This window comes from Neolamprologus multifasciatus, chromosome 9 (assembly GCF_963576455.1).
Source record: "Neolamprologus multifasciatus chromosome 9, fNeoMul1.2, whole genome shotgun sequence".
NCBI lineage: Eukaryota > Metazoa > Chordata > Actinopteri > Cichliformes > Cichlidae > Neolamprologus > Neolamprologus multifasciatus.
This window is the reverse complement of record NC_140447.1, coordinates 11,452,901-11,475,650: the sequence shown is the minus strand read 5'-3', so window position 1 is coordinate 11,475,650 and position 22,750 is coordinate 11,452,901. Positions and strand designations below refer to the sequence as shown.

Here is a 22,750-nt window from a genome sequence, read left to right as displayed (position 1 = left end):
AGCTGTTGTCTGTGAGGTTTGTGCTTTTAGTAGAGGTGGGCAGTGAAGTAGTCAAAGGAGCTTGCAAAGAAAAGCGTCTGGACTTCTTTAAGTTACTTGAAGACGTTTCACCTCTCATCCGAGAAGCTTCTTCAGTTCTAAGGTCAAAGTGAAGGAAGCTTGAGCTGCTTTCCTTTCCATTTTCAAAATCTATCAATACTCCTTGAGCATTACAATAATGGGAAACCTATATGTCTGCGACTCAGTTATCTAGAATTGAGAGTTGTAGGAGTGATAGCAGAGAGATTTTTGATGAGGTTGTGAATACCGGACGAGCGAAACAGAAAAAGTATTTTCTTAATCGTGCCAGGCGAAGTTTATTTTGAAAAGCATTTGACCCGGAAGTCATTTCCTCAGCAGAAGGGATGGAGTATCATGTTGACACGTGTGTAGTTGTCAAGTGAACTTTTATAAGTCCACAACCACAAGTAACTCCATGACTCTGAGTTGTGAGTATACGTTGTGTAGGCCTACAAATACACAACCTGACAGATTAGAAACAGCACTTAGTTTGTTTAGAGGCTCCGCGGACACCTATAGGGAATCTAGCTCCAGCTAAGCTAGCAGACAGCTAAACTACATTTTCCACACTATGTGCTGTTTTTCAGTGTTATGACTTTCGTTAACGTCTGTCAGATTTTCATTTAAAATAACTGGGTTGGTGAATCCAGTTTACTGTGTTTCTACACGTATTTCTACGGGTTCTCAGCACAGACATGGCTGATGCGTTTAGCAGCAGCTCGGAAACTGTAATTCAGCGTGTGGTGGGAGTTGCAGTGAAGACGAGCACACCTGCGGATGAACTGGAAAAGTTTTATCAGATTAAGAAAACCTGCGACTTCATCAGTGAGCATCAGTTTGAAAAGGTAAGGAGGAGCAACATTTTACTTTCTTAGATGTCACTCACATTTGTTTACAAAAGCATTTATGGCCTAGTAGCCAAATATTCTTAATCTTTGTCTTGTTTTAATTAAAAGCAACTGCAGTTTAAAAATATAAAACAGTGCCTAATTTATACTTTATTTATTAATTATTATTACATTGGTTGCCGTGTGTGCAGGTAGCTCTGCAGTTTCCTGATGAGCTGTTGGTGGATTCAGTTGCAGTGGCAGAAGAGATCGAGAGAAACACTAATGCCAAGTCATACATTTTGGGTGATACATCCTATGGAAGGTAACGCAGTAGATTTAAGAAATCATTGCTGTAATGCACTCATGCAACACTGTTTTTTAATGGTTTTGAGTCATCAAGTAAAGTTGGGTTTTAAAATTGGTGGCAGGTTACATTCACTGATATTTTTGACAAAAACTTTGAACTTTGAATTCAAAATCTCAGCTCTGTTTTTCAGTACATGAGAATATTTACTGGGAGTTTTATTTTGATATAAAAGAAGCATTCAGTGCTATATAAAACAGTGTGCAAGGAAATTCCTCATCTAGTAAGGGTGTTAACTTATTTAACACTTTTGTTGAACTCTCATGTGCAGTTGCTGTGTGGATGAGGTCGCTGCAGAACACGTTGGAGCTGACTGCATTGTGCACTATGGCAGTGCTTGCCTTAGCCCATCCAGAAGGCTGCCCTTGTTATACATCTTTGAGCAAAGAGCAGTGGATGTGGAGAAGTGTGCCTCCTCCTTCAGAGAACTCTACCCTGACAGACACAGTCACATAATCATCCTCTATGATGTCAACTATGCTCATGCCATTAGTAAGTTCGCAGTCACCTTGCAAAGTTTGTGTGATCCTTCGAATTAGTATGTCTCAACACAGATTTTTGTGTTTCGATCAGTGCCATCTGTCCACAGATATTTACCAGTATACATTTTTATTTTTTTTCTTCCCTCAGATGGTCTTTTGGCTCTACTGTCACCAGAGTATCCAAACCTTGTTGCATCTGAAATTGTTGTTGAAGGGGAGCAGTGTTACAGTCATGGGCAGATTAAAAGACAAGATGATGACGCCCGTCTCTCTGACCAAGACGATGGCCACGTCATCTATCAGTTTGGACGTCAGTTCACCTTGAAAAGCAGTTTAAGCGTCACGGACTGCAGTATGTTTTATGTGGGCCAGGAGGGAGCGACCCTGCGAAACTTCATGATGACTTGGAATCGATGTTCGTTTTGCTCTTTTGACCCTGTGACAGCGAAGGGGCAGGTCGAGTCTATAAGCATCCACCGCGCACTGATGAAGAGATACTATGCTATAGAAAGGGCCAAGGATGCCAATGTGGTCGGCATCCTGGTTGGGACTCTGGGGGTTGCCGATTACCTCTCTATCATTGAGCAGCTGAAAGAGACCATCAAGAGAGCTGGCAAGAAGAGCTACATGTTTGCCATGGGGAAGCTGAACGTACCCAAACTGGCAAACTTTCTCGAAATTGACATCTTTGTTTTAGTTGCATGTCCAGAGAGCTCACTTTTGGACTCGAGGGGGTTTCTTAAACCTGTAGTGACGCCGTTTGAGATGGAGGTGGCCTGCAACAGGAAGAGGGAATGGTCAGAGGAATATGTCACAGACTTCCGACATCTCCTGCCAGGTGCGATTGGGAGTTTTTCACATCAGTTTTTCTTAAATGAACTCTCTTAAAGTTCTTTGTTAATGTTAAGCATGTTAATGATGTTGGCTATATGGCTTCGTAGTGTAGTGGTTTACATGTTCTCCAAACAAGCAAAAGAGCCCAAGTTTAATCTAGAGAGAAGATGCAAATCTGCAAAATCAAACGTGCGGTGCTGCCTGCTGAGGTGACTCCTTGTTTAAAAAAAAAAGAAAAAGCAGAAAGTACCTTATGTACTGTTGGTTATATACACTGCATTTTGGATTCATTTCAGAATCATTTAAAAGGGGACTATGGGATGTTAAAAGTGTAAAATTGGTGAATATTACTGTAATAATATGGTTGAAAGTACCAACTGAGGAATTCAGAAACAGTTTCCAAAAGGAATTTTTCTATCCATTACCCTTGAGGAAATGTTTCTATATGTCTGTTATCAGTAGTGTAATGTAGTTTCATTTTGCCACGTCTAACCTTTTTCTTCCCAAACTTGCTGTAGGTGGACAGAGTCACGTACCTTTGGCTGATCAGCAGGACGAGGAGGATGAAAGTGACGTTTCATTAATCACTGGTGCTCTGCGAAGCCACAATCTCCTGAGCAGTGAGCCTACAGAGCCGGCCTATGGGTCCTCTGTGGTCTTGAGGAACCAGACGCTGACCGTAGCAAACAGAAACTCAGCTGGTATGACAGTGTGCTCCACCTAATCAACATGCATGAATTCCTATACAAAAGTAGACACTTATGAATATCTTGTATTACACTACAAGTGTTTATTTATTCATTTTATTTTTTATTTTTTCCAGCATCTTTTCTTGCAGGTCGAAGCTGGATCGGTTTAGAGCAGAAGCTGGGAGAGACACCTGTGGTGAAAGCAGTAGAGGGCAGGAGAGGCATAGCTATAGCCTACGAGGAGGAAGGAACATCGTCATGATCATTTTTGCCAATAATCCACAATGTCTTTGGTAAATTAATAAATAACCTATCAATGTACCAAATGTATAGAATATAAGTTGTATTTACTGGAAGAAGAAAGTGATTATTAAATGTTTTTTATTAATATCAGTACCAGGCGGTGGTAGTTTTAATACTGCATTACTTAAATGATAGGAATCTGTGATTCAGTGATTACAGTATTATGACATCATAACCAGACCAAAGGTTGTTACTCAGAACCAGGAAATGACTGAAATGTATTTTGAACTCTGAGTCTTAGAAAAAAATAGCCCAAGTGTCAGATGACCACTCATCTTAAATTATTCACGCAACTTGGCTGAAATAGGCCTTGTATGAAGTGGAAATGTATTAAGTATAAAAATGCACTTTTCAAATCTTATGACCTCCACGCTGACCCTGGGTTTGAGCTTTATAGCAGCAGGAAATGTGTAACACTGCAAAGAAAAGAAAACAATTTGTTGAATGTATTAAAATGTCCCACAGTTCACATTTTTCATTTTCTTTAGCAAAATAAGTAAAGTGCATATAACCTTTGCATTTCATGTGTTTATTTGCTTTACATTGTTAAATAAGAGTGTTGTGCAAAAGTGTGGAGCCACCCCTCATTTCTGTATTTTACTAGGAAAATGAAGAATTATTGCTCAAGACCCCTTTAAGAAATTACAAGAAAGTCTGGCTTTTGCACAACATTGTACACATAATGTTCTGGAGAATTAATGAAACTGACTCCATGCTGCAACATCCTACGTACCTGTGATATCTGGACCAGGCCTGTCAGGATGACCTCTAAATAAATGCAGTCCTATGTTTTTTCTAATATAAAGTTTGATAGTAAGTCTTTATATAGTGCTCTTTTTAAATTGTTACATAATGAAGAAAGGTGAAATTCATATGAAGCCACATAAACAAATGCAAAGATACAGACTTACAATTTATGACTAAAAGTCATTTAAATAATGTACATAAGTGGAAAATGTAACATTTTAAGCATTTATAATCAGCTATTGTAATCATCATATTTGGACTTGGTATATCAAAAGAAGTGGCACATTTTATCACCAAAGCAGACAACTTTTGAAAAATTGTTAATCAGTGTTTTCAGCTTTTATAACAGATTAGCAAACCTGGCCATAAATCACTGGCCATTCGCAGGAACTTCTTCCACAAAGGATGCAGGGAATATACCAGTATTCCCGTTACACTGCCCTTCCAACCAGTCTTGGTTAACTGAAGATGAACGAATTGTGAATTAGAATCATATATTCCATCAAATTGTAGAGTTTCTGTATGTTTGACGTATAAAAGAATGAAGCCTCACTTTTAGAGAGCAGTTTGATTTTATCCCCTTGCTGAAAATTCAGATCCTCAGGATTTGATGACTCGTAGGAGTGAAGTGCCACCAGGTGAATCTCCTCCTGAAATCCCCAAAGATCCACAATGGTTATCAGTGTAGACGGAAATTATAACAGGAGTGCAAAAGCAAAAAGATACTAAAAGTACGTCAGTATCGCTAATACTGGGATTATTTTATTTACTTATTGCCGTTGTTACTATAACAACGGCAATAACATGGCAATAGATGGTTGCTCTCTTACCTCCTTGGTGTTACACCACAAAGTGACACGCCCACCTCTGGCACGGCTCCACAGCTTCTCCATTTCTGTGTTGGTACTGATTACACTTTGTTCACTTGCCTCAGAGGTTAAACTAAACCCAGTAAAGGTATTCAGTTGTAAGTATAAACAATGCATACCAAACATTCTTGTTTTCTTAATTATGCACTCTACCTCAAGGTGATTGCAGAAGAAGGAAGATTCAGTTTCCTGCCGATTTTCTCAATCAGCATCGTGTAGGGTGACCCACACGGGACTGAGACGACAAAGTTGAAATTGAAATGCACTTTGACGATACATGAATTGTCTGTGGACTGTTTCTCCTGGAAATGATGAGAGAAAATAAAAGAACTTAAAATAACAGCCAGAATTAAACATCTCAGTACTTCTCATTTTCTTTGCGTTGGCATACCGGTCGCTGACGATTTCCACTAGTGACTTCACTTGGAGTAAGACCTTACATAAAGAAAATATGGAAAATTAGATTTTTCACATAAGGCTCAGATATCATTTGAAAATCCTCATTTAATTTTTGTATCCTGTACCAGAAAAGCCAACCTTGTATCCTTTCAGGTCTGGTGGGTGGCTGTCGGCTTGGAGGTGGAGTTATTCCCTGTTTATAGTTGTTCCCATTCAAAATAAAGAAAAGTAAAGTCTGTGTTATTTTAAAAACTTAGAAAGAATGAAAGGAAAGCTTGGAAAGGAAACTACAATGTTTTAAGCGTTGACATTACCAGAGTCATTGATTATCACACCAACAATTGAGAATAATGACAAATAAATGCTTACCTTGTTTTTGTTAGAAGCTAAGGAGATTTCCAGACGTTCCAGATAGTTGTAAGGAACAAGCCCCCTCTGTGAAAGACATCACAGCCATGTATACTCTCAGCAGACACCAGCAATGCATTAATTGTGTGATAAAAGTACATGATATGAATGCTGGCTTTAGTGCATAAAAACAACACAGTGTACTGGTGTTAAAATTTGTACAATAAGTGGCAGATGTGGAGATCTTACTCTTTCATTGAAGACCACATTTGCCCAGTTGTCAGCACCCTTCTGCAACACAAACACAATATTGCCCGGCACTACAGCCAGCTCATCACTGGTCTCAGGAATAAACTCAAAGAGCACAGTGTGCGGTTCTCCTTCCAACACCCTATAAACACAAGAAATGTCCACATGGCATCAAGAGTGAATCCTCCCTTAGTTTTGCTGCAATAGGTGTAGGCTGCTGGGGGATTCCCATGATGCATTGAGTTTTTCTTCTTCTCACTAACTATGTGTTAATGCACCTCTCTGCACTGAATCATACTTGTTATGAATCTCTGTCTCTCTTCCACAGCAGGTCTTTTATCCTGTCTTCCTTCTCTCACCCCAACCCTCACTGATCCTGGTTCTGCTGGAGGTTTCTTCCAGTTAAAAGAGAGTTTTTCCTTTCCACTGTCGCCAGAGTGCTTGTTCATATGATTGTTGGGTTTTTCTCTGTATGTATTGTTGTAGGGTTTACCTTACAATATAAAGCACATTGAGGCGACTGTTGTTGTGTAAAACTGAATTGAATTGAAGTGAAATTGAAGAGACACAAAGGTTAAAGTTGGCACTATTCTGTGTAACTGTACATTTCTATTTTCAGGTTTTAATTATTAAACCTACACTCTGAGTCCCATTTTTCTCTTTGTGGAAAGCACAGTTTCATAGACATGTCTCATGCTTTCCCCCATTTTGTATTTGTACATTGTAAACATGTATAGTGGCGAATCCACTTATCACAAAAACGTGCCACCTACAACATCATTAAATACCAAAATCATTTCTTTTTAAAGAGTTTCAAATCCGCATGGATCCAAAGTGACTATCATACCTCAGAACCTCAGGCTCTTTTGGACGAGTTGGACCATCTTGCACCTATCAAATAAAAAAACAAAACACACAGTCCATCACAGACATGGCAACACACAGGGGTATGTAAAGGTTCAGTCATCAAACTGTAAAGTTTTTATAGCCAATAAAAGCCAGCGTGTCACCTGAGGCTGCAATGGGGCAAATCCAGAGAACTCATCTTGAGGAACAACAGAGGCAACGACCTGATGATAACGGGGGAAAGTGGCTTATAGATATCACTCGACAATAATTTCTCCTATATATATGTGTGTGTGTGTGTGTGTGTGTGTGTGTGTGTGTGTGTGTGTGTGTGTGTGTGTGTGTGTGTGTGTAGAGATGCTGACTTTTGATAACTTTATAATCACACTAGATTAGATAAAACAGGCTGGATAATGGGTCACCTTTGCTTTGCCCAGGTAGTCTTTCTTCTCCAGCTCTGCAACATAGTGCTTATTTGGTTTAAACATCTCTTTTGATTGGAACTCGACCAGTTTGAAAAGTTTCTGTTTCTGTTGGTGAAATTTCATTGTGAGTGACACTTAAAGTCATGTGCATATCATTATCCTGTCACCTGATTTAAAGCAAAATTAGAATAAACCATATCAGCTTACCAAATATAGGTTAATGGAATGAAGATACTACTACATTTGATATCATAAATATAATCACATTTAAATGGGTTGACAAAAGTGATTGTATCACAACTCACTAGGATTGATTGCAGAGCTTTGTCGATGATATTAAACCTGGCCTCTGTCTTGTAGTTAAGAGCCTTCGTGAGGTGTTCCTGGGCCTTTTCCCAGTTACCCAGCTGAGCTTCAACCAGGGCCATATTGTGGAGAACCTGTGGAGACATTGTTAAGCTTGCGTCCTTGGCCAGGAAAAAAAGAATGCTAAGTTGTATTATGAATGAACGGCTCATAACATCAAATGAATTATTTAGGTGTAATGTTCAGGATTAATAATAGAATCAAGGATACTCACATCACAAGCGTATAGTATGTATCTGAGACCAAGCGCTTTGTAATCTATCAGCTGGTTGCCCCTGAGTGTTTTAAAGGTTTTCTGGAAGTCCGCTAAACTCTCCTCATACCTTTACGTAGAGACAATAAAGTTAAAACATTTGCATATGATATACTATTAAGCATTTTTAAATCACAACATTAAACATAAAAAATAAATATGGTCCTTTTTTTAAAAAAAAAGAAAGAAAAAAAGACGGGTGTGTCTTGCCTCTTCTTTTTGTAAAAAGTGATTCCTCTTTGAAAGAAGGCAATGGCCAAATGTTCATCCTTGCGTATGCTGCAATCAAACGCCTGAGAAACAGAAAGAAACTGTCACTTCCTCTAGAAAACATGGTAAGGTCTACTTCTCCTTTCTCAGTGACTTGCGCTTTCAGGCAGCATATCGGAGAATTGTATTTCAGCAACTATCAAAAGAGTTTCTTGTTTGGACTAATTTGCTGATACGACAGCTGTTAATATTTGTGTGTTTATGCTTCAGCCTGCAGATCAGACATACCTTTTCAGCAGCATCAAAGTCTTGGTTATGAAGATGGAGACAGCCAATGTCAAAATAAATTTTGGAGTTTGGCTCTTGAATAGCCAAGAAAATCTCAAGTGCTTTGGAGAAATCTTGTCTGTTGATGCAAGTTACCGCCTCATCCCACTGGCGCAGAGTGTCCACAAAAGACATGTTGGCAGGTTAGGAGTAAACTGAGCTACAGACCATAGTAAGGAAGTTCCTCTGATTTGTACCAGTGAGAAGAGGAAGTGTGATGAAAGTCATAGTTGGTGTATATAAATAACACATTACCACCAGGTCTTAAAGCTAAAGGGTTGTTCCCTTTTTTCCCAATGCGATGTTCAGTCATTTACATGACAATTCATTATTTGTGTGTAATGTTTAAATAAAGCTAATCTGATTTTGTTATACTTTCCCATCACCAGATATGTCATACGTGTGATGTTTAGCCATAGATTTCCAGGAATGTTGACAGACAGGGTGTAGGGAATGTGATTGCACAAGAACAACTTAATGATGTGTCATTAAACAAGGATAAGATAAGAAGAAAGACTGAAAGTAATAGGGTTATATATTTATTTGTTTATTTGTTTGTTTATTTATTGAATCACGATTTGCAGCACCAGGTAAAAACACTTTGAAACAGGCAGTTGATATTCTTTTTGTTGTCTTTTAGTTATCAGAAGCAACTACAACTTCCGGATTAAAGTTTTTAAAAACGATAGTGACCTACTAGTACAAGCTTTGCACTCTAGCACAGCTTTATTAATTCACTTGTATTGTAAATGAAATCAGTTGTATTGATGGGTTTTCTTCTGTTGTTTACCAAAGTATGTATTCTTTACCTTCAGAAGAAAACTATTCCAGCTTCCTTGCTTTGTGGTTGGTTCTCTACCGCCTAAGCCCACCTACGCTGGCTCTCTCCACCAATCACAGCAGAGCGACTTGCGCGCTGGCTCCCTCCGGCTGATCCAAACTAGCGCTGGTCCCATCGGTAGTTAAACAAACATGGCTCTGCTACATTATCAGACAACGACTCTTTATGATACGTAGGAAAATTTACAGGAAAAAATGCGAAGATTATTAAGAAACACGCCATGCGTGATGTGACACCGCGGACGGAGAGTCGCTACATTATTTAGTGCGTTAGCTTAGTGTAGCCTTTTGTGACCGTGTTTACACGTAGCTAGCTCTTGTTGGCTAATGTAAGCTAGCAAAATGGACCTAGGATCAATGTTGTACAACAATTTAAAAGAAGTTACATGGAGTACTACGTCCTTACCATTAGATCAACTCGTCAGTGCTTATAAGTTGCCTCAAATTGTCAAGCTGGATAACGGCAAGTAACTTTACCCTTTCACGCCATCAGCGCAGCGCTTGTTAGCTGCTAGCTAGCAGCAAAGGCAAACTTAAGCTGTAACAAATCTTTGCGATTGAGTTTAGCAGTGTGACTTACCGTTTCTCAACAGCGTGATCTAGTTTACATTACAAAATAAGCGTTTTCTTATTCTCTCTTTTTTTTGTTTTATTTTTGGTAATACCTTTGCATCCCTTGTGCAGATCTCACCTTTTTTGGTATTAAACGTGTAAACCCTATAGTCATTATTATAATGAAGTTATTTCAGGTTTAGTAAAAACTGTATTGCAACGACTGATGAGTTGTACCACATACTTTCTAGCTTCACCATTGGAAAGCCAATTTTTTAATATACATGTATTGTTGCAGGCTGAGTCACAGTGCCAATCTTATAACTAAATCGTAACCTTGCTCTGTTTAAGCTGAGAAGCATCATTGTCTTCATTTTGGCTACAAAAAAGACAAGTGTTTATTTATTTGTTTTTAAGAATTAAGACATGATAATGTTATGGTGCTATGCAGAAGTATTTAGCCACCACCAATTTCTTCATATTTTGCTTAGAAGTTGCCAGATTTGCATTTTTTGAAGTGGTCTTGAGCAATAGTTCTCCAGGTTTTCTGAAGGTTTTTCAAAGTTTTTCTAGTTCTTGTATCTGACCATTTTCTTCAAGGACAAAAAAGTACCTAATTTAAAGGGATCATTTAAACGGACCAGCCAGTGTTGTGTATACACTCCGATTCCCATTTATTTTGTTGAGTCCACAAAAAATACAAAATTAACCAAGAACCTGACTGAAAATCAGTAGCATCAGGTCTTATGGAGCAGTGAATGCAATTTGGAAATGTTTGGTTCAGAGCATTGTGAGTATGTACAGAGAAAGTCAGGAGTGACTACAGCCACCTGTTAAACAGGGTGGAGGCTGAACTGCAGCAACTGGTGTAAAGAAATTACAAGAAAACTGCCTTAGAGTTTAGGCCGTGTTAAAGAACAAAGGTGATCAAATAAAATATTGACTTTCAATTTTGTTAGAGTTGTACAAACTCTGCACTTGCCTTATAGCCTGTATTTCCATGTATGTTTGCACATATTGCAGCCATTTCCCATTTTTCTACTAAAATAAAGAAATGAGTGGGGGCTCAAGACTTTTGCACAGTACTGTTACGATCACTCTAACTAAACTATATGTTAATGCAATCCTGGGTCTGAACGTGTATCTTTATCAGAATCAGAATACTTAAATAATACTGATTCTGATACAGTCCTGGGTCTGAAAGTGCATCTTTAAAACTATGTTACCCTCAGTTATGCCTGAAAATAAACATGCTGACTGTGCCCTGCACTTTGCTCTTATGTATCATTAATAATTTGAATGATTTTCTCCATCTTCATGACACATGCCTGGCCTTTTCTGGAGAACTAAAGTGGTGTATTGTACTTTGAATGATAGAGCATGCTTTTTAGAGAGGTATGGATTAGGCCATTAGTCATTGACTAATGGCCTAATCCATAGTGACTTTAAATGTGCTTGGTAATCCAATGCCTCAGTTTGAATGGAGCAGACTGTATGGCTAAAGAGTGGTATGAAAACAGTGGTATTTCTCAAAGTGATATTTAATAGAATGGCCTGTTCTCTGTAGTTATTAAGGTTCAATAGTTCTCTCATGACCCACATCCAAGACACCACCTGGTGAAAACATATATAAACATTTTTTGTTTTACATGTTTTGTTGCTGGATGATTCAGTGCTTACTTTGCAGTTAATTTAAAGTTGTAATTATGCAAATTATGCTGTTTTCTGCTCTGTAAATAGTGTTTTTTTTTTTTTTTAACTTTCTGTAGGTCAGCTGGTTGAAGGGCTCAGAGACAATGACTACCTCTTGATTCATTCCTGTCGTCAGTGGACGACTATTACTGCTCACAGTCTGGAGGAGGGACATTATGTCATTGGGCCCAAAATAGAGATCCCAGTTCACTATGAAGGTGAGACGCAGCCACAGTCTATGCTTATTTAGTTTGTCTTGTAAATGGTAAATGGACTAGTTCTTATAAAGCGCATTTTTACTCTATCTGATCATTGAAAATGCTTTACAGTATTTATATGTTGCGCATTGTCAGATATCAAATATGATATTTGATGATGCATCGTTGCCTAAACTGAAGAATTATTCACTAAAATATATAAGGCAAAAATAAATTATGTGATTTTATAGTTGTAAGTCTGTGTTGATGCAAAACACGTGCAAAACACCATTGACGTGTCTTTTCCATCTTTTCGTAGGTCAGTTCAAGCTGCTCGAGCAGGACAGAGATGTCAAAGAGCCTGTGCAGTACTTCAACAGCGTGGAGGAAGTGGCCAAAGCTTTCCCTGAAAGGGTATATGTCATGGAGGAAATCATGTTCAATGTTAAGGTACATTTAATCCATCTATTTTTATGTGACATTTATGAATATAATATAATAATATATAGCTATAATTCTAAACGCTTCCACCAAGAGTATTTCATAACTTTAGATTTCCAGTTAAAGTTGAAAATTTTCCAAGTTAAGGTTGGTAAAGTAGATTCATTTCATTGCGTATATCGAAATTCATGTATGTAATGTTTTCATAGATGGCTTCAGGGGAATGCAATGAAGACACAGAGGTTTACAACATTACACTAAACACTGGTGATGAACTGACGTTAATGGGCCAAGCTGAGATCCTTTATGCCAAAAGCTTCAAAGAAAAATCAAGATTCAACACCATTTTTAAGAAGATTGGAAAGCTGAACTCCATCAGTAAGATCGGTCGAGGCAAGATGCCTTGCTTGATTTGCATGAACCATCGCACCAATGAGAGCATCAGCCTGCCGTTCCAGTGCAAAGGCAGGTTCAGTACCTGCAGTCCACTTGAGCTTCAGATGCAAGACGGGGAGCACAACATCAGGAACATCGTGGAGAAAACCCGTCTCCCGGTCAATGTGACAGTACCCAGCACCCCACCCCGCAACCAGTATGACCTCCACCTCATTAGGGAGGGTCATCGGTACAAATTGGTCAACATTCAGACGAAAACAGTGGTTGTGTGCTGCATTCTGCGAAGCAATAAAATTATACCCATCCATTTTCCGTTTCATATAGCCATGCCACGATTTATTGTTCCAGAAGAATTGCTGCAAGGAGAGCTGTGGTTAGATACTATGGTGCATCGCTGGTTTGCGTTCTGCCAGGAGCAGTTTGATATCGATGACTATTCTCGTGCTGTCCGGGACGTACGAACAGACTGGACTGAAGATGGCAAAAGTCCCAAAAAAAGCAGTGGCAATGGTAGTTGTAGCAGTGGAGGAAGCGGGAGTTCAAGCGGCTGTCCCAATCATATGCAAATTCCCAGCTCTTTGACTTACGCCCGAGATGAACTCACCCAGTCCTTCCACCGACTGTCTGTGTGTGTGTATGGCAGCAACCTGCACGGTAACAGTGAGGTCAACTTGCAGGGTTGTATGCCATGCGGAGATTGGGCTCTTATGCCTTCTGATAGTCATCCTTCAGAAGAGAATGAACACTTTTTCCCAGAGCTGTTGGACTGCACAAACCCACAACCAACCCTCAACAAGCTGGATGTTCCCTATGAGGAGCTGTGGTTGGATCACTTGAGAAGTCAGATTCCAAAACCCTCTCAAAGCGAAGGAATCAGAGGCCTCAACAGTGACTGTGCCACAACAGCTGCACTGACAAACCCAGTCACTTGTCCTCTGGGAGCCATAACCAGCTCTGATGTGCCTCTTACTCCTCCACCAGTCCCACCAAAGTCTGAAGCTGTGAGTATAATCTATTGTACGTTAGAGTTTTCGGTCTTAGGATTGGAGTGTTAGTTGATTTGATGGCGTCCGTGCTCACAACAAATGTATTTAAATACTACAGCAAAAGCCAGCATGAGTAGCTACTATGCAGTAAATTAATAAATAAAACTACTTGAAAACAACAAGTTTGATTGGCTGTTGCAGATAAAAAGCTGAACCTAAGGGTTCTTTGAAGAATGACTGTAATGTAAGAACATAAGCTTTAGTTACTGTTTCAACACAAACTCTTTTCATCCTAGGTGAAGGAAGAATGTCGTCTTTTGAATGCGCCACCAATCCCACCACGAGGCCTGAAACAGATACCATCAGTGCCTGTCCTTTCGAAGCCACGGCAGCAAGAAACTCGGTCTCCAAGTCCAACCCTCTCCTATTATTCTTCTGGTCTCCACAACATGTAAGAATTTAAATTTTCACCCACATTCTCAAAACAAATGCTGTAAGATATCAAGTTTTGTACCTTCCTATGTTTACATGTATGAGGCTATTCTTATGCTATAAATTAATCTACTATTTTTCCATTAGCAGTGGAACATGTGAGCAAGAAGGAACTGACCCACAAGAGCAAAGCCATGTGTGCAACCCTTGCAGCTGGGCTAATTCCATCAGCACTGAACCGAAGGTTGTTTCGCCATGTAGTAGCTTGCCGTTAGATGGAGTTTTATCACGGTTGTCTTGGCCAAATCATTTTAGTGGAGGGAATTCGCATTGCATGGACGAATTTCTGCCTACAACCTGTCGAAGTTACTACAGCTACCCCAGAAAGAGAACCCCAAGCACTCCAAAAACCTGTACAACCAGCCTTGTTGACTTTGATGGCCGAGAGTATGCACACCGCAGTAAGGACTTTAACTTGCCGAAAGCATCTCTGAGTCCTTTCTGCAACAAATCTTCAAGCTGCAATTCAGAAATGTACAGTGACAAGCTCATAGATGCATCTAACACTAAGCAGAGCCTCTCCTGCCCGATCTTGCCACCAAGAACACCAAAATCAAATGCCATAAAGAAGTGCACAGATGTGCTGTCAGAGTCGGTCTGTGACAGTAAGCCGGAAACTTTATATTCCTCACTTGCTCAACATGAGCAGGGAACAAAAGAGATACACTCCATCTCTAACACTTCAACTGTTAACTGTCCATCCTTGTCTCACACTACACAGTGGCAGCCACCATCAAGCTTGGCTGGCCTTTCAATTGAAGAGGTCTCCAAATGTCTGAAATTTATCGGCCTGCCAGATGACATTGTTTCTCTTTTCGTGTCAGAAAAAATTGATGGGAATCTACTCCTGCAGCTCACCGAGGAGATTTTGTCTGAGGACTTCAAGCTAAGCAAACTGCAGGTGAAGAAACTCATGCAGTTCATAAATGGGTGGAGACCCAAGATATAACAGTATGTAACTTAAAAACTCCTGTAAAGCTGAGAACATCATGCCTTCAGTATGTATGCTATGCACATCAAGCCACAAAGAGTTTCTTTTTGTATAGTATGAACTTATTTCTTGTTACTACATGGTGGGGAAGACAAGTGGGTAATTCCCACTTAAAGTCTATGACTCCTATTTGCTAACTGAATGGAATCATTTGGCACTTTCACAAAGACATTTACATGTCAACTGCTTACTTTTACTCCCACGACCTATTCATGTCATTACACAGATACTAATTTAAGCCAGGGAATTGAAAGAAATCCACATAATCGTTTTAATGTGAGAGCTATATGAAGACAATATTGTGTTTTGTTAAAGGAGAGTGTCACAGAATTTTTCTGCGAATAGCTAAATGTTTAAAAGAGCACGAAGTAGAAAATATTTGAAATATATATATAGTAGAGCCAACTGCCAATAATTACAGAAAACCCAGTTTGGTATCAGGTGACAGGAGGATGGTTAACTGTCTAACTTTGGAAAATTAATTATTGCATGTAGTCAATGCGACAGGCTTTTGTTTTCCCTCAGAATTTGCATCCCCTTAATATAACTGTGCCAATAACAGTTAGCTATGCGAAGTCATTATCTGCAGTAGGGTTTAAAGGTGACACTTCCTATGCAAGAGCTCTTTTTTTTGTGTGTGCCTGAAGTTAAACACGGCTTATTGTAACCTAAAATGTCTCAGCTAAATGTCACTTTGGGTTATTTAATCCTGAAAAGAAATTGGTTCTATCTAACCAAATTCTGTCCTTTCTTTTAAACTCACATGGAGATACCAAAAGCGCCAACAGATCTTGGCGTCCAATATAAATGAAAAATGAAATGCATCATGCACTTTGGTAGATTTCAGATTAAATATAGAAGTTAAGGTCATTAAATATAATTGATGAGATTGTTTATGTAGAGAATGAATGCACTACATTTTTTTTAATTGCAAGGGTACTCATTTGTTTCCACTGTATGTATTGGTAAGTGTTACCTACAATACTTGCGAGACAGAAGTAATAGTTTTTTGCGCCTTAAACCAGAGACCTTAAACCATTTGATATTTTGACGTAACATTTTCTTTTTGTCAGAGAGTATACACTAACAACTGGAATTTCTCCAGATCACGGAAGCATGTAAGCTAAACTTGAAAATGATAAACTGCAATGAAATATTTGTTTGTATTGGTAACTTTTTTAAAAATACCCTTGATTCAGAATTGAGTTATTTATGCAGTAATTTAACATGATGCAAAATATGCAGGAGAGTTATTGTCAGACCATTCTTATGGCTGACACATGAAGGTGCCTCAGCAGCCACAGCCTTTGTACAACTCGGGTCTGGTCTGTTGGCCAATAGCTGTTGTTTTGTTTTACCCCCACCCAACAGTTTTTTTTCTCTTTTTTACAGTGGGGTGTTACACATTTTACTTGATATATTTTTATTTTGTATGTAGGTGCAAATTAAATATAATTTTTTTTATTGAAATGATTACTAATGTTGAGATTATTTTTTATTGAGAAAAAGCTTATGTTCAAATTTCTGTTTTGTTTTTTTAATTCTGTAAAATGTGGGTTCTACTAGGGTTTCTAACTTCATGCAGTAAAATAACACTCGGTCACGGGGGAAAAATACCCACGAATCTCTTTCGCACTCCATGGACAGTGACCAAAAGATAATGTTAAAAAGTTGTATTTCCTTTTAAGTTAGTCTCAGTATCGCTGTTTTTATGGAGAATGATTTCTGTCCCTGGAAACTTATTACATAGCATAATGTCTTATGCAATAGCCATGGCACTCCAAAGTGACCACAGAAAGGAAATGCAAAGCAGTGGAGTATTATAGGGTATTATTAAGCGTATTGAAAATGCCACAGTGTTCATTTATAAAAAATGCATGCCAAAGAAATAACTCCAAACCAGTAGCCAATTTAACTTGAAGAATTCTGCAATTATTCAATGAACTGTGAAAACACTCCAACATCTAGCCCTGTCCGACTAATCCAACGTTGTGAAGCACTCGGTACCAAAGCTCATTCTGCGTTGGTAACACACTCCGCTCTGGATCACTGCCTACATGAAATGTTGCAATTTTTTGTACAAAAAGAAGGTAAATAACTGTGACACTGGGTTTGACATCATTACTTACAAGTTGAGTTCTGAACATTTGTTTTTCATTTTAACTCTTGTTTTTTCCTGTTTCATCTTTTGCATTGTATCATCTATTAAACATGGATTAACTGGTGCTCGTATTTTTCTTCTTGGTCAAGTAACGGTAGTAGGCTTCATAGTAGTAACGAGCATGACCATTTTACTACTGATTACAAAGTTTGAGTGATTAACGCAATCTATATGATATACAGCAAGAGCTTTATGTGTAAGTCAGTCTTCATTCATTGATAATTCACAAAATAATTATTTTAAGGCGTGCTTGCCTGTCCAGGGAAACACATTGTGTCTATGCTGTGACATGGAGAAACATGAGTTTCATCAATTCCCCAGAATATTTGTGACATATGGTGGTTTCACCACTTGGCTCCATGTCTGTTTATGTTAAAGTTCTGTTGCAGCACATTGTAACTTTACTTTACAACATTTCCTGCTAATAAGAAGGCCAAAGTCAGAGCAGAGGCTAAAAGGACAGTGAGACATTCAAGGATTTAAAATTTGAATTTCATACTTCATAAAATTACAGCTTATTCCAGTTCAATTCATCAACATTTGATCAACAGTTTAGAAGAGTAGCCATCTGAAATTTACCACCTTGGGTCATTTCCCCCAAAATTCACGTCAGAATTAATTTTAGTCGTCTCTGGATTCCGTGAATAACTTCCAGTTAGAAAACTCACCTGGTTTATTTATTTCTAACATTATTTTGCTCGTTTCCAGTGCGACTGATGATTTAATTTGTTTAGAATTAATAGAGACAATAACGATTAACTGGTTATTTTTAGTAATCGATATCTGCAAGGTTGAGTGTATGTTATCGGCGTCTTTTATAGAATAGTAAATTGAATACAGGCGCATGTCAAATGCTGCAAAAAGGAAGTGAGACAGCAAATTGCATCAGGTGTTCAGCACCTTTATCAACAGTTTGCTGTTTCGTTACTTCTGCTGTCGGGAGGTCTTGCACTTTCCGGTTGTACATTAAGCAGGCTGACAAGCCACAGATCAAAGGTTTCCTAAGTTCTGCTTCTTATCAAGATGTGATTTAGGCTTACATATTCTAAACCACATACTTTTAAAGCTTTGTTTAAATTTTAATGTCTTTAAGTAAGTGTGATTTATTGAAAATACTTTGCACAAGCCTTATCCATATAAACAATTTCAATAGAGGTTCCTGTATCCTTTTTATTTGAATACTTATGAAAGAGCAGACATGCCGGTTTTCTTCAGTTGCTGGTGCACTGTGCAGCATCCAGTTTTTAAAATAAGTGTACATAAATGCAGATTTTAAAGGGTTTGCCTATTTTTCATGAAATTATGTGTCTACTGTTACCAACATGTTTTATTACCTCACTCTAAAGACACACACTTGGCCAAATTTGGCAAGCTTGACTTTTAAAACAACTGCATATAAACAATGACTAGGCCTGTGATGCCAACTTGTGCTTATTTGTTGCATTTTAGGCATTGTTAGCCGTTCCTGCCATTTGCTGCCTCCACCAGGTTTTGTATGGAGCATTTGTCTTGATGTCAACACAGCAACTTGTTTAAAAAATGGGTAATGCTCTAAGGAAGCTAATTTGATTGGACTGGTACTTGACTGGTATTAGTTACCATTAGTAACTAATGGGAGATCATCAGTTATCCCGTTCAACTGTCAAATCTCTAATCTGATTAATTCCTAATCTCAGTGGGAAAGTTTTCTGATTACCTGCCCTGTGCAACTGAATTATAACTACATGGCTGAATTCATAACAAAATATTACTATATAAATTCCGTAGTGTATAGTTATAGATTTGTTACAGATTTCACACTTTTCACAGAATTTTATTTCTTCCTTTTGTTCCAAACATCATACAATTTTGCCGAGCAAATTGGCAAAAAAGAACAAGACACATATAAAGGTTTTCCACAACTGGATTAGAGAACATATTTGACATCAAAGGATTCTTTCAGGCCCTAAAATTCATTTGCATACAGTTTCTAAACGTGTGATTTATTTTGAATGACTCAAATCCACGGTTCCCAGCCCACCCAAACTCTGCTAAGCACATTTGGATCCATGGCCTGGTCTAGCAGACAGTCCACCTGATTCTCCACTGACAGACCTTCGGCTGGAAGTCTAGCACGAATGTTGTGCTCCTTAGTGCCCAGAGCCACCGACTGCATCCCCGGGAAGGCACCATCCTTCTCAAAACCCAGCTTCAACTCCTCACTGACAAAATAAACCCAAAACATCAAGTCAAAAACAAGACAAGATGGAGAATAACAAAACAGTGACTGAATTGTATTATAAAGGTTTCTGATTTCAGATATGACCCCTAACATGAATCAACACACTCAGTAAAATGTTACCATTAGTTGAGTACTGGGACTTTCCATCATTATCGATGTCAAAAACAGAGGGTTGTACTAGCATAGAACGTTAATTAAATCCTATTAGACGTTTCATAATATGATTTGATGATCTACCTGGTTATAGCAGCTGGATTAGCTCCATTGAGTTTTCTCTTGGCAAAGTTAACCTTCTGCAAGGGATACCAGTTGATTTCTTTGGTGTTCACAGTCTCTGTCCATGTGCCTCCTTTCCTCAGTTGTTTCATCTCAAAGTTCTGCGTGATAACAATAACACAACTCATTTGTACCGTAATTTGAAAAACAGATTAAGTGTCTTTAATGTGCAACAGCAAGCAACATTTTATTGGGGGGAAATTAAATTAATTCAATTTCACAAACAAAAACTGTAAAACAACAATAGACTATACAATGGCCGAGAGCCACAAATGAAAACAGAAATGCCACATGTTGTATATAATACAATCTTGATCCGTATCCAAAATTCAGCATGTGCTGTCTGCAGCGGTGATGATTTGAACTTGCTTTGGATACAACACAGGACTTGGGCACTTTGCAGTCATTGAGTCGACCATGAACTTCTCTGTATTCTAGAGTCAAATGATCCTAAGCACAGACCCAAATCTTCAAGAGAAGGGCTGAGGAAGAAACGAATCCAGAAAAGTCCAGACCTCAACCTGACTGAAATAATGTGGCGACACCTTAAGAGAGTTGTGCCTAAATGGATGCATTAAAATCTCAATGAACACTATTGAAAACATGATCCAAAATCTATCCACTCATTCAATGGTTACCTGCCAGTCCAGGGAGGGTTCCTTGACAAACACGTCCATAGTGTTAAGCAGAAGGTCTGGCTCAGCCCTGTAGGCCCGCAACGAATGAATCATGATGTTCTGGATCAAACCGGACTCCTTCAAGGGTTGCATTAAATTCACAAACTGTTGGGTCAGCCGGAAAGGCATGAGCTCAGGCACAGGGAGGAACTGGGAGAAAATACGGGATTGCACAGAAAGAGATTAACAGTACAGTAGGTCACCTTCTGACATGCTTCACATTCATGCAGCCGGTCACCTCAGCTGTGACAGTAAGATTCATACACCTAAACCAGACAATAAATTCTCCCAACCCAATCATGTGTAAATCACTTATTGCCTCTTCTATGGCATTTTGCTTTAGGCGAGGTAACATTCCTTTCACTGGATATACCTGTGTGGATGAGCCAAACGCATGCCCAAAGTCAATGCCAATCATGCCCCCTGTTTCCATATTTATCATGAAGTTGGAGAGGTGGCGATCTCCAATCCCAAGAATCCAGTGACTCACGCACAGCAAAGCGTGAGAGCTAATAAAGTGGGATCGCAGGGACAGAAAGGCCTCCGGACTGTTGCACATGTTTAGAAAAGCTCTCCTAGAATTTAAAACAGAGAAAAATATGAAGGTTATTACTGCAAGTGTTACCATGTCCTGAGCAGTCATGCTATACATGCAGTCCACTTACTTCAGCAAATCGCTGGGCACACACTGCAATACTTTCATAAAGTTGTTGACAGCATCGGCACGTTTTGCTTTCCTGGCAAAGAATGAAATGCAAGTGTAAGTCTGTTAAAATTATTCTAGTTGTTTTTTATGAGCATTTATTGAACCCAGTGTCATAGGAGTAAAAATTCAGGTAACTCACTTATAGGCCAGACCATAAAGTGCAATAGGGCTCACACGACTTTTGTCTTTTCGGTTTTCTGGTGCAAAGCGTGAGAGCCAGGCGTTGTACTCATCCATGGAACTTTAAAACAAAGACAACTGCCATCATATCATCAAACTCATCACACACTTAAATATTGCTGCATTACACTGAGTTGATACATTGTTTTTTACAATAATAATTTAAGCAACCAGCTATTAGAAACTAATAGATGAACTTCATCTTCTTCACCAAACACAGGGCCACGGCATTAGGGTGGAATAAATATACTGTACCTCGCTGCCCTCTGCTGCTCCTCCTCAGTCATTGTGTTGAGCACAAACTCCTTTAGAGTACAGGTGTTTTCCATCCATTCAATCAGACCAATTCTGTAATCATAATTTGCTTAGTTAGTTAGTTAATATTTTTTCTAATAAATGTTAAGTAATTAAATATGGGACCAAGAACCAAATGATACTCATAATATTAAATAATTTTTTCTTACTGGATAGTCTGATCAGAGAAAATTAAAAAAAAAACATTTTATTCAATCTTTAATCAGTGTAATGAGTATAAGGATTAATATGAACTGAAGGGACAGATATGGAGACAAAGACATGCCCACCACCTTGTGTTTATAGGAATGACTTGATAGGTGCGGAGCTGCAAGCCTCTGTGCAAACACGACGTGTCGTGGCTCAGCAGGATGTTCATGACAGCGAAAAGCTGTTCGATTCGTTGGTCCTGTCGGAGGTCCTCGCCGCCCTTTACCAGAAAGGGGTGGTCCCGCTCGTCATCCCCACGAATGATGAGACGCTTGGGACGACGAATGGAAGACATCACCTTTACCTGCAGGCAAGATCCCAGAGAACTTTCACACTTACAGCCAGGACGAGAACAAACCGTTTAACTCTTCCTGTTTTAAAGTGCATACCCTCTCATCAAAGCCGGTTATCTTTGCATGATACTCTGGCAGTGGTTTGGCTCTCCCGTCATATTGTCCTGCGAGAAAGAAAACTCATCAGTGGATAGAACATAACGGATGAGACTGTTTGAAATAAATCAAACAATATTAATCAGTATAGCTCTTAACCTGGGATCTCCAGCTCATTTCTGAATGAGTCTGCTTTAAATCCACTCAGCCAAGGTGAGTATTCCTTCAGGTTCCCTGGCTCCTTCTGAAATCCACGCATGGATGCAGCCAGGTCATCCACTTTCTGCAAAAAGGTTTTATCTTTCCTCTTTTCAAACAGCTGTTTGCCGTTCGGTCCCAACAATTTCTCCACGTCTTTGAAAAACTTCTGCAGGGATCAGCATAACAGTAAATTTTCTTGATTAGAAGCTGCATATTCTTTTCACTTGCTGATGAATGATCTGTACTA

The 22,750-nt window shown here is 38.9% G+C and overlaps 4 protein-coding genes across 7 annotated transcripts in view; 2 read left to right on the top strand and 2 right to left on the bottom strand.

Annotated features, from left to right (window-relative positions):
- The first annotated feature begins 393 nt into the window (after positions 1-393).
- dph2 (diphthamide biosynthesis 2) lies at positions 394-4,029 on the top strand. Of its 2 annotated transcripts, none has more exons than XM_085172889.1 (7): positions 394-488; positions 711-905; positions 1,100-1,212; positions 1,526-1,746; positions 1,885-2,574; positions 3,089-3,271; positions 3,394-4,029. In XM_085172889.1, exons 2-7 carry the CDS (start codon positions 756-758, stop codon positions 3,519-3,521), a joined length of 1,485 nt encoding a protein of 494 aa, XP_085029015.1. In that variant the 5' UTR covers positions 394-488; positions 711-755; the 3' UTR covers positions 3,522-4,029. The 2 variants fall into 2 exon arrangements, with proteins under 2 accessions (XP_085029015.1, XP_085029016.1); XM_085172890.1 differs by having other exon boundaries at positions 402-488; positions 749-905.
- On the bottom strand, positions 2,796-9,171 carry ncf2 (neutrophil cytosolic factor 2). Of its 2 annotated transcripts, none has more exons than XM_085172892.1 (15): positions 8,563-9,171; positions 8,275-8,357; positions 8,026-8,134; positions 7,751-7,885; positions 7,443-7,550; positions 7,185-7,244; positions 7,022-7,065; positions 6,175-6,316; positions 5,947-6,012; positions 5,716-5,770; positions 5,570-5,613; positions 5,332-5,480; positions 5,140-5,251; positions 4,863-4,956; positions 2,796-4,771 (listed from the first exon to the last, which is right to left on the bottom strand). In XM_085172892.1, the coding sequence occupies exons 1-15, from the start codon at positions 8,734-8,736 to the stop codon at positions 4,680-4,682; spliced, it is 1,467 nt and encodes a 488-aa protein (XP_085029018.1). In that variant the 5' UTR covers positions 8,737-9,171; the 3' UTR covers positions 2,796-4,679. The 2 variants fall into 2 exon arrangements, with proteins under 2 accessions (XP_085029018.1, XP_085029017.1); XM_085172891.1 differs by having other exon boundaries at positions 4,863-4,959; positions 8,563-9,165.
- A 336-nt stretch (positions 9,172-9,507) lies between these two features.
- garem1 (GRB2 associated regulator of MAPK1 subtype 1) lies at positions 9,508-19,058 on the top strand. Of its 2 annotated transcripts, none has more exons than XM_085172887.1 (6): positions 9,508-9,904; positions 11,763-11,903; positions 12,202-12,332; positions 12,533-13,720; positions 14,002-14,156; positions 14,288-19,058. In XM_085172887.1, the coding sequence occupies exons 1-6, from the start codon at positions 9,784-9,786 to the stop codon at positions 15,144-15,146; spliced, it is 2,595 nt and encodes an 864-aa protein (XP_085029013.1). In that variant the 5' UTR covers positions 9,508-9,783; the 3' UTR covers positions 15,147-19,058. The 2 variants fall into 2 exon arrangements, with proteins under 2 accessions (XP_085029013.1, XP_085029012.1); XM_085172886.1 differs by having other exon boundaries at positions 14,285-18,405.
- An 83-nt stretch (positions 19,059-19,141) lies between these two features.
- The window catches only part of prkdc (protein kinase, DNA-activated, catalytic subunit), a 32,331-nt gene continuing 28,722 nt past the window's right edge, over positions 19,142-22,750 (bottom strand). Inside the window, exons 77-86 of the mRNA XM_085172885.1 lie at positions 22,462-22,669; positions 22,303-22,370; positions 21,997-22,217; positions 21,665-21,757; positions 21,369-21,470; positions 21,189-21,260; positions 20,897-21,098; positions 20,485-20,673; positions 19,808-19,947; positions 19,142-19,550 (exon numbers count right to left, since the gene is read on the bottom strand). Coding sequence (XP_085029011.1) covers positions 19,346-19,550; positions 19,808-19,947; positions 20,485-20,673; positions 20,897-21,098; positions 21,189-21,260; positions 21,369-21,470; positions 21,665-21,757; positions 21,997-22,217; positions 22,303-22,370; positions 22,462-22,669 — 1,500 coding nt within the window. The 3' untranslated portion in view covers positions 19,142-19,345. The remainder of the gene's footprint in view (positions 19,551-19,807; positions 19,948-20,484; positions 20,674-20,896; positions 21,099-21,188; positions 21,261-21,368; positions 21,471-21,664; positions 21,758-21,996; positions 22,218-22,302; positions 22,371-22,461; positions 22,670-22,750) is intronic.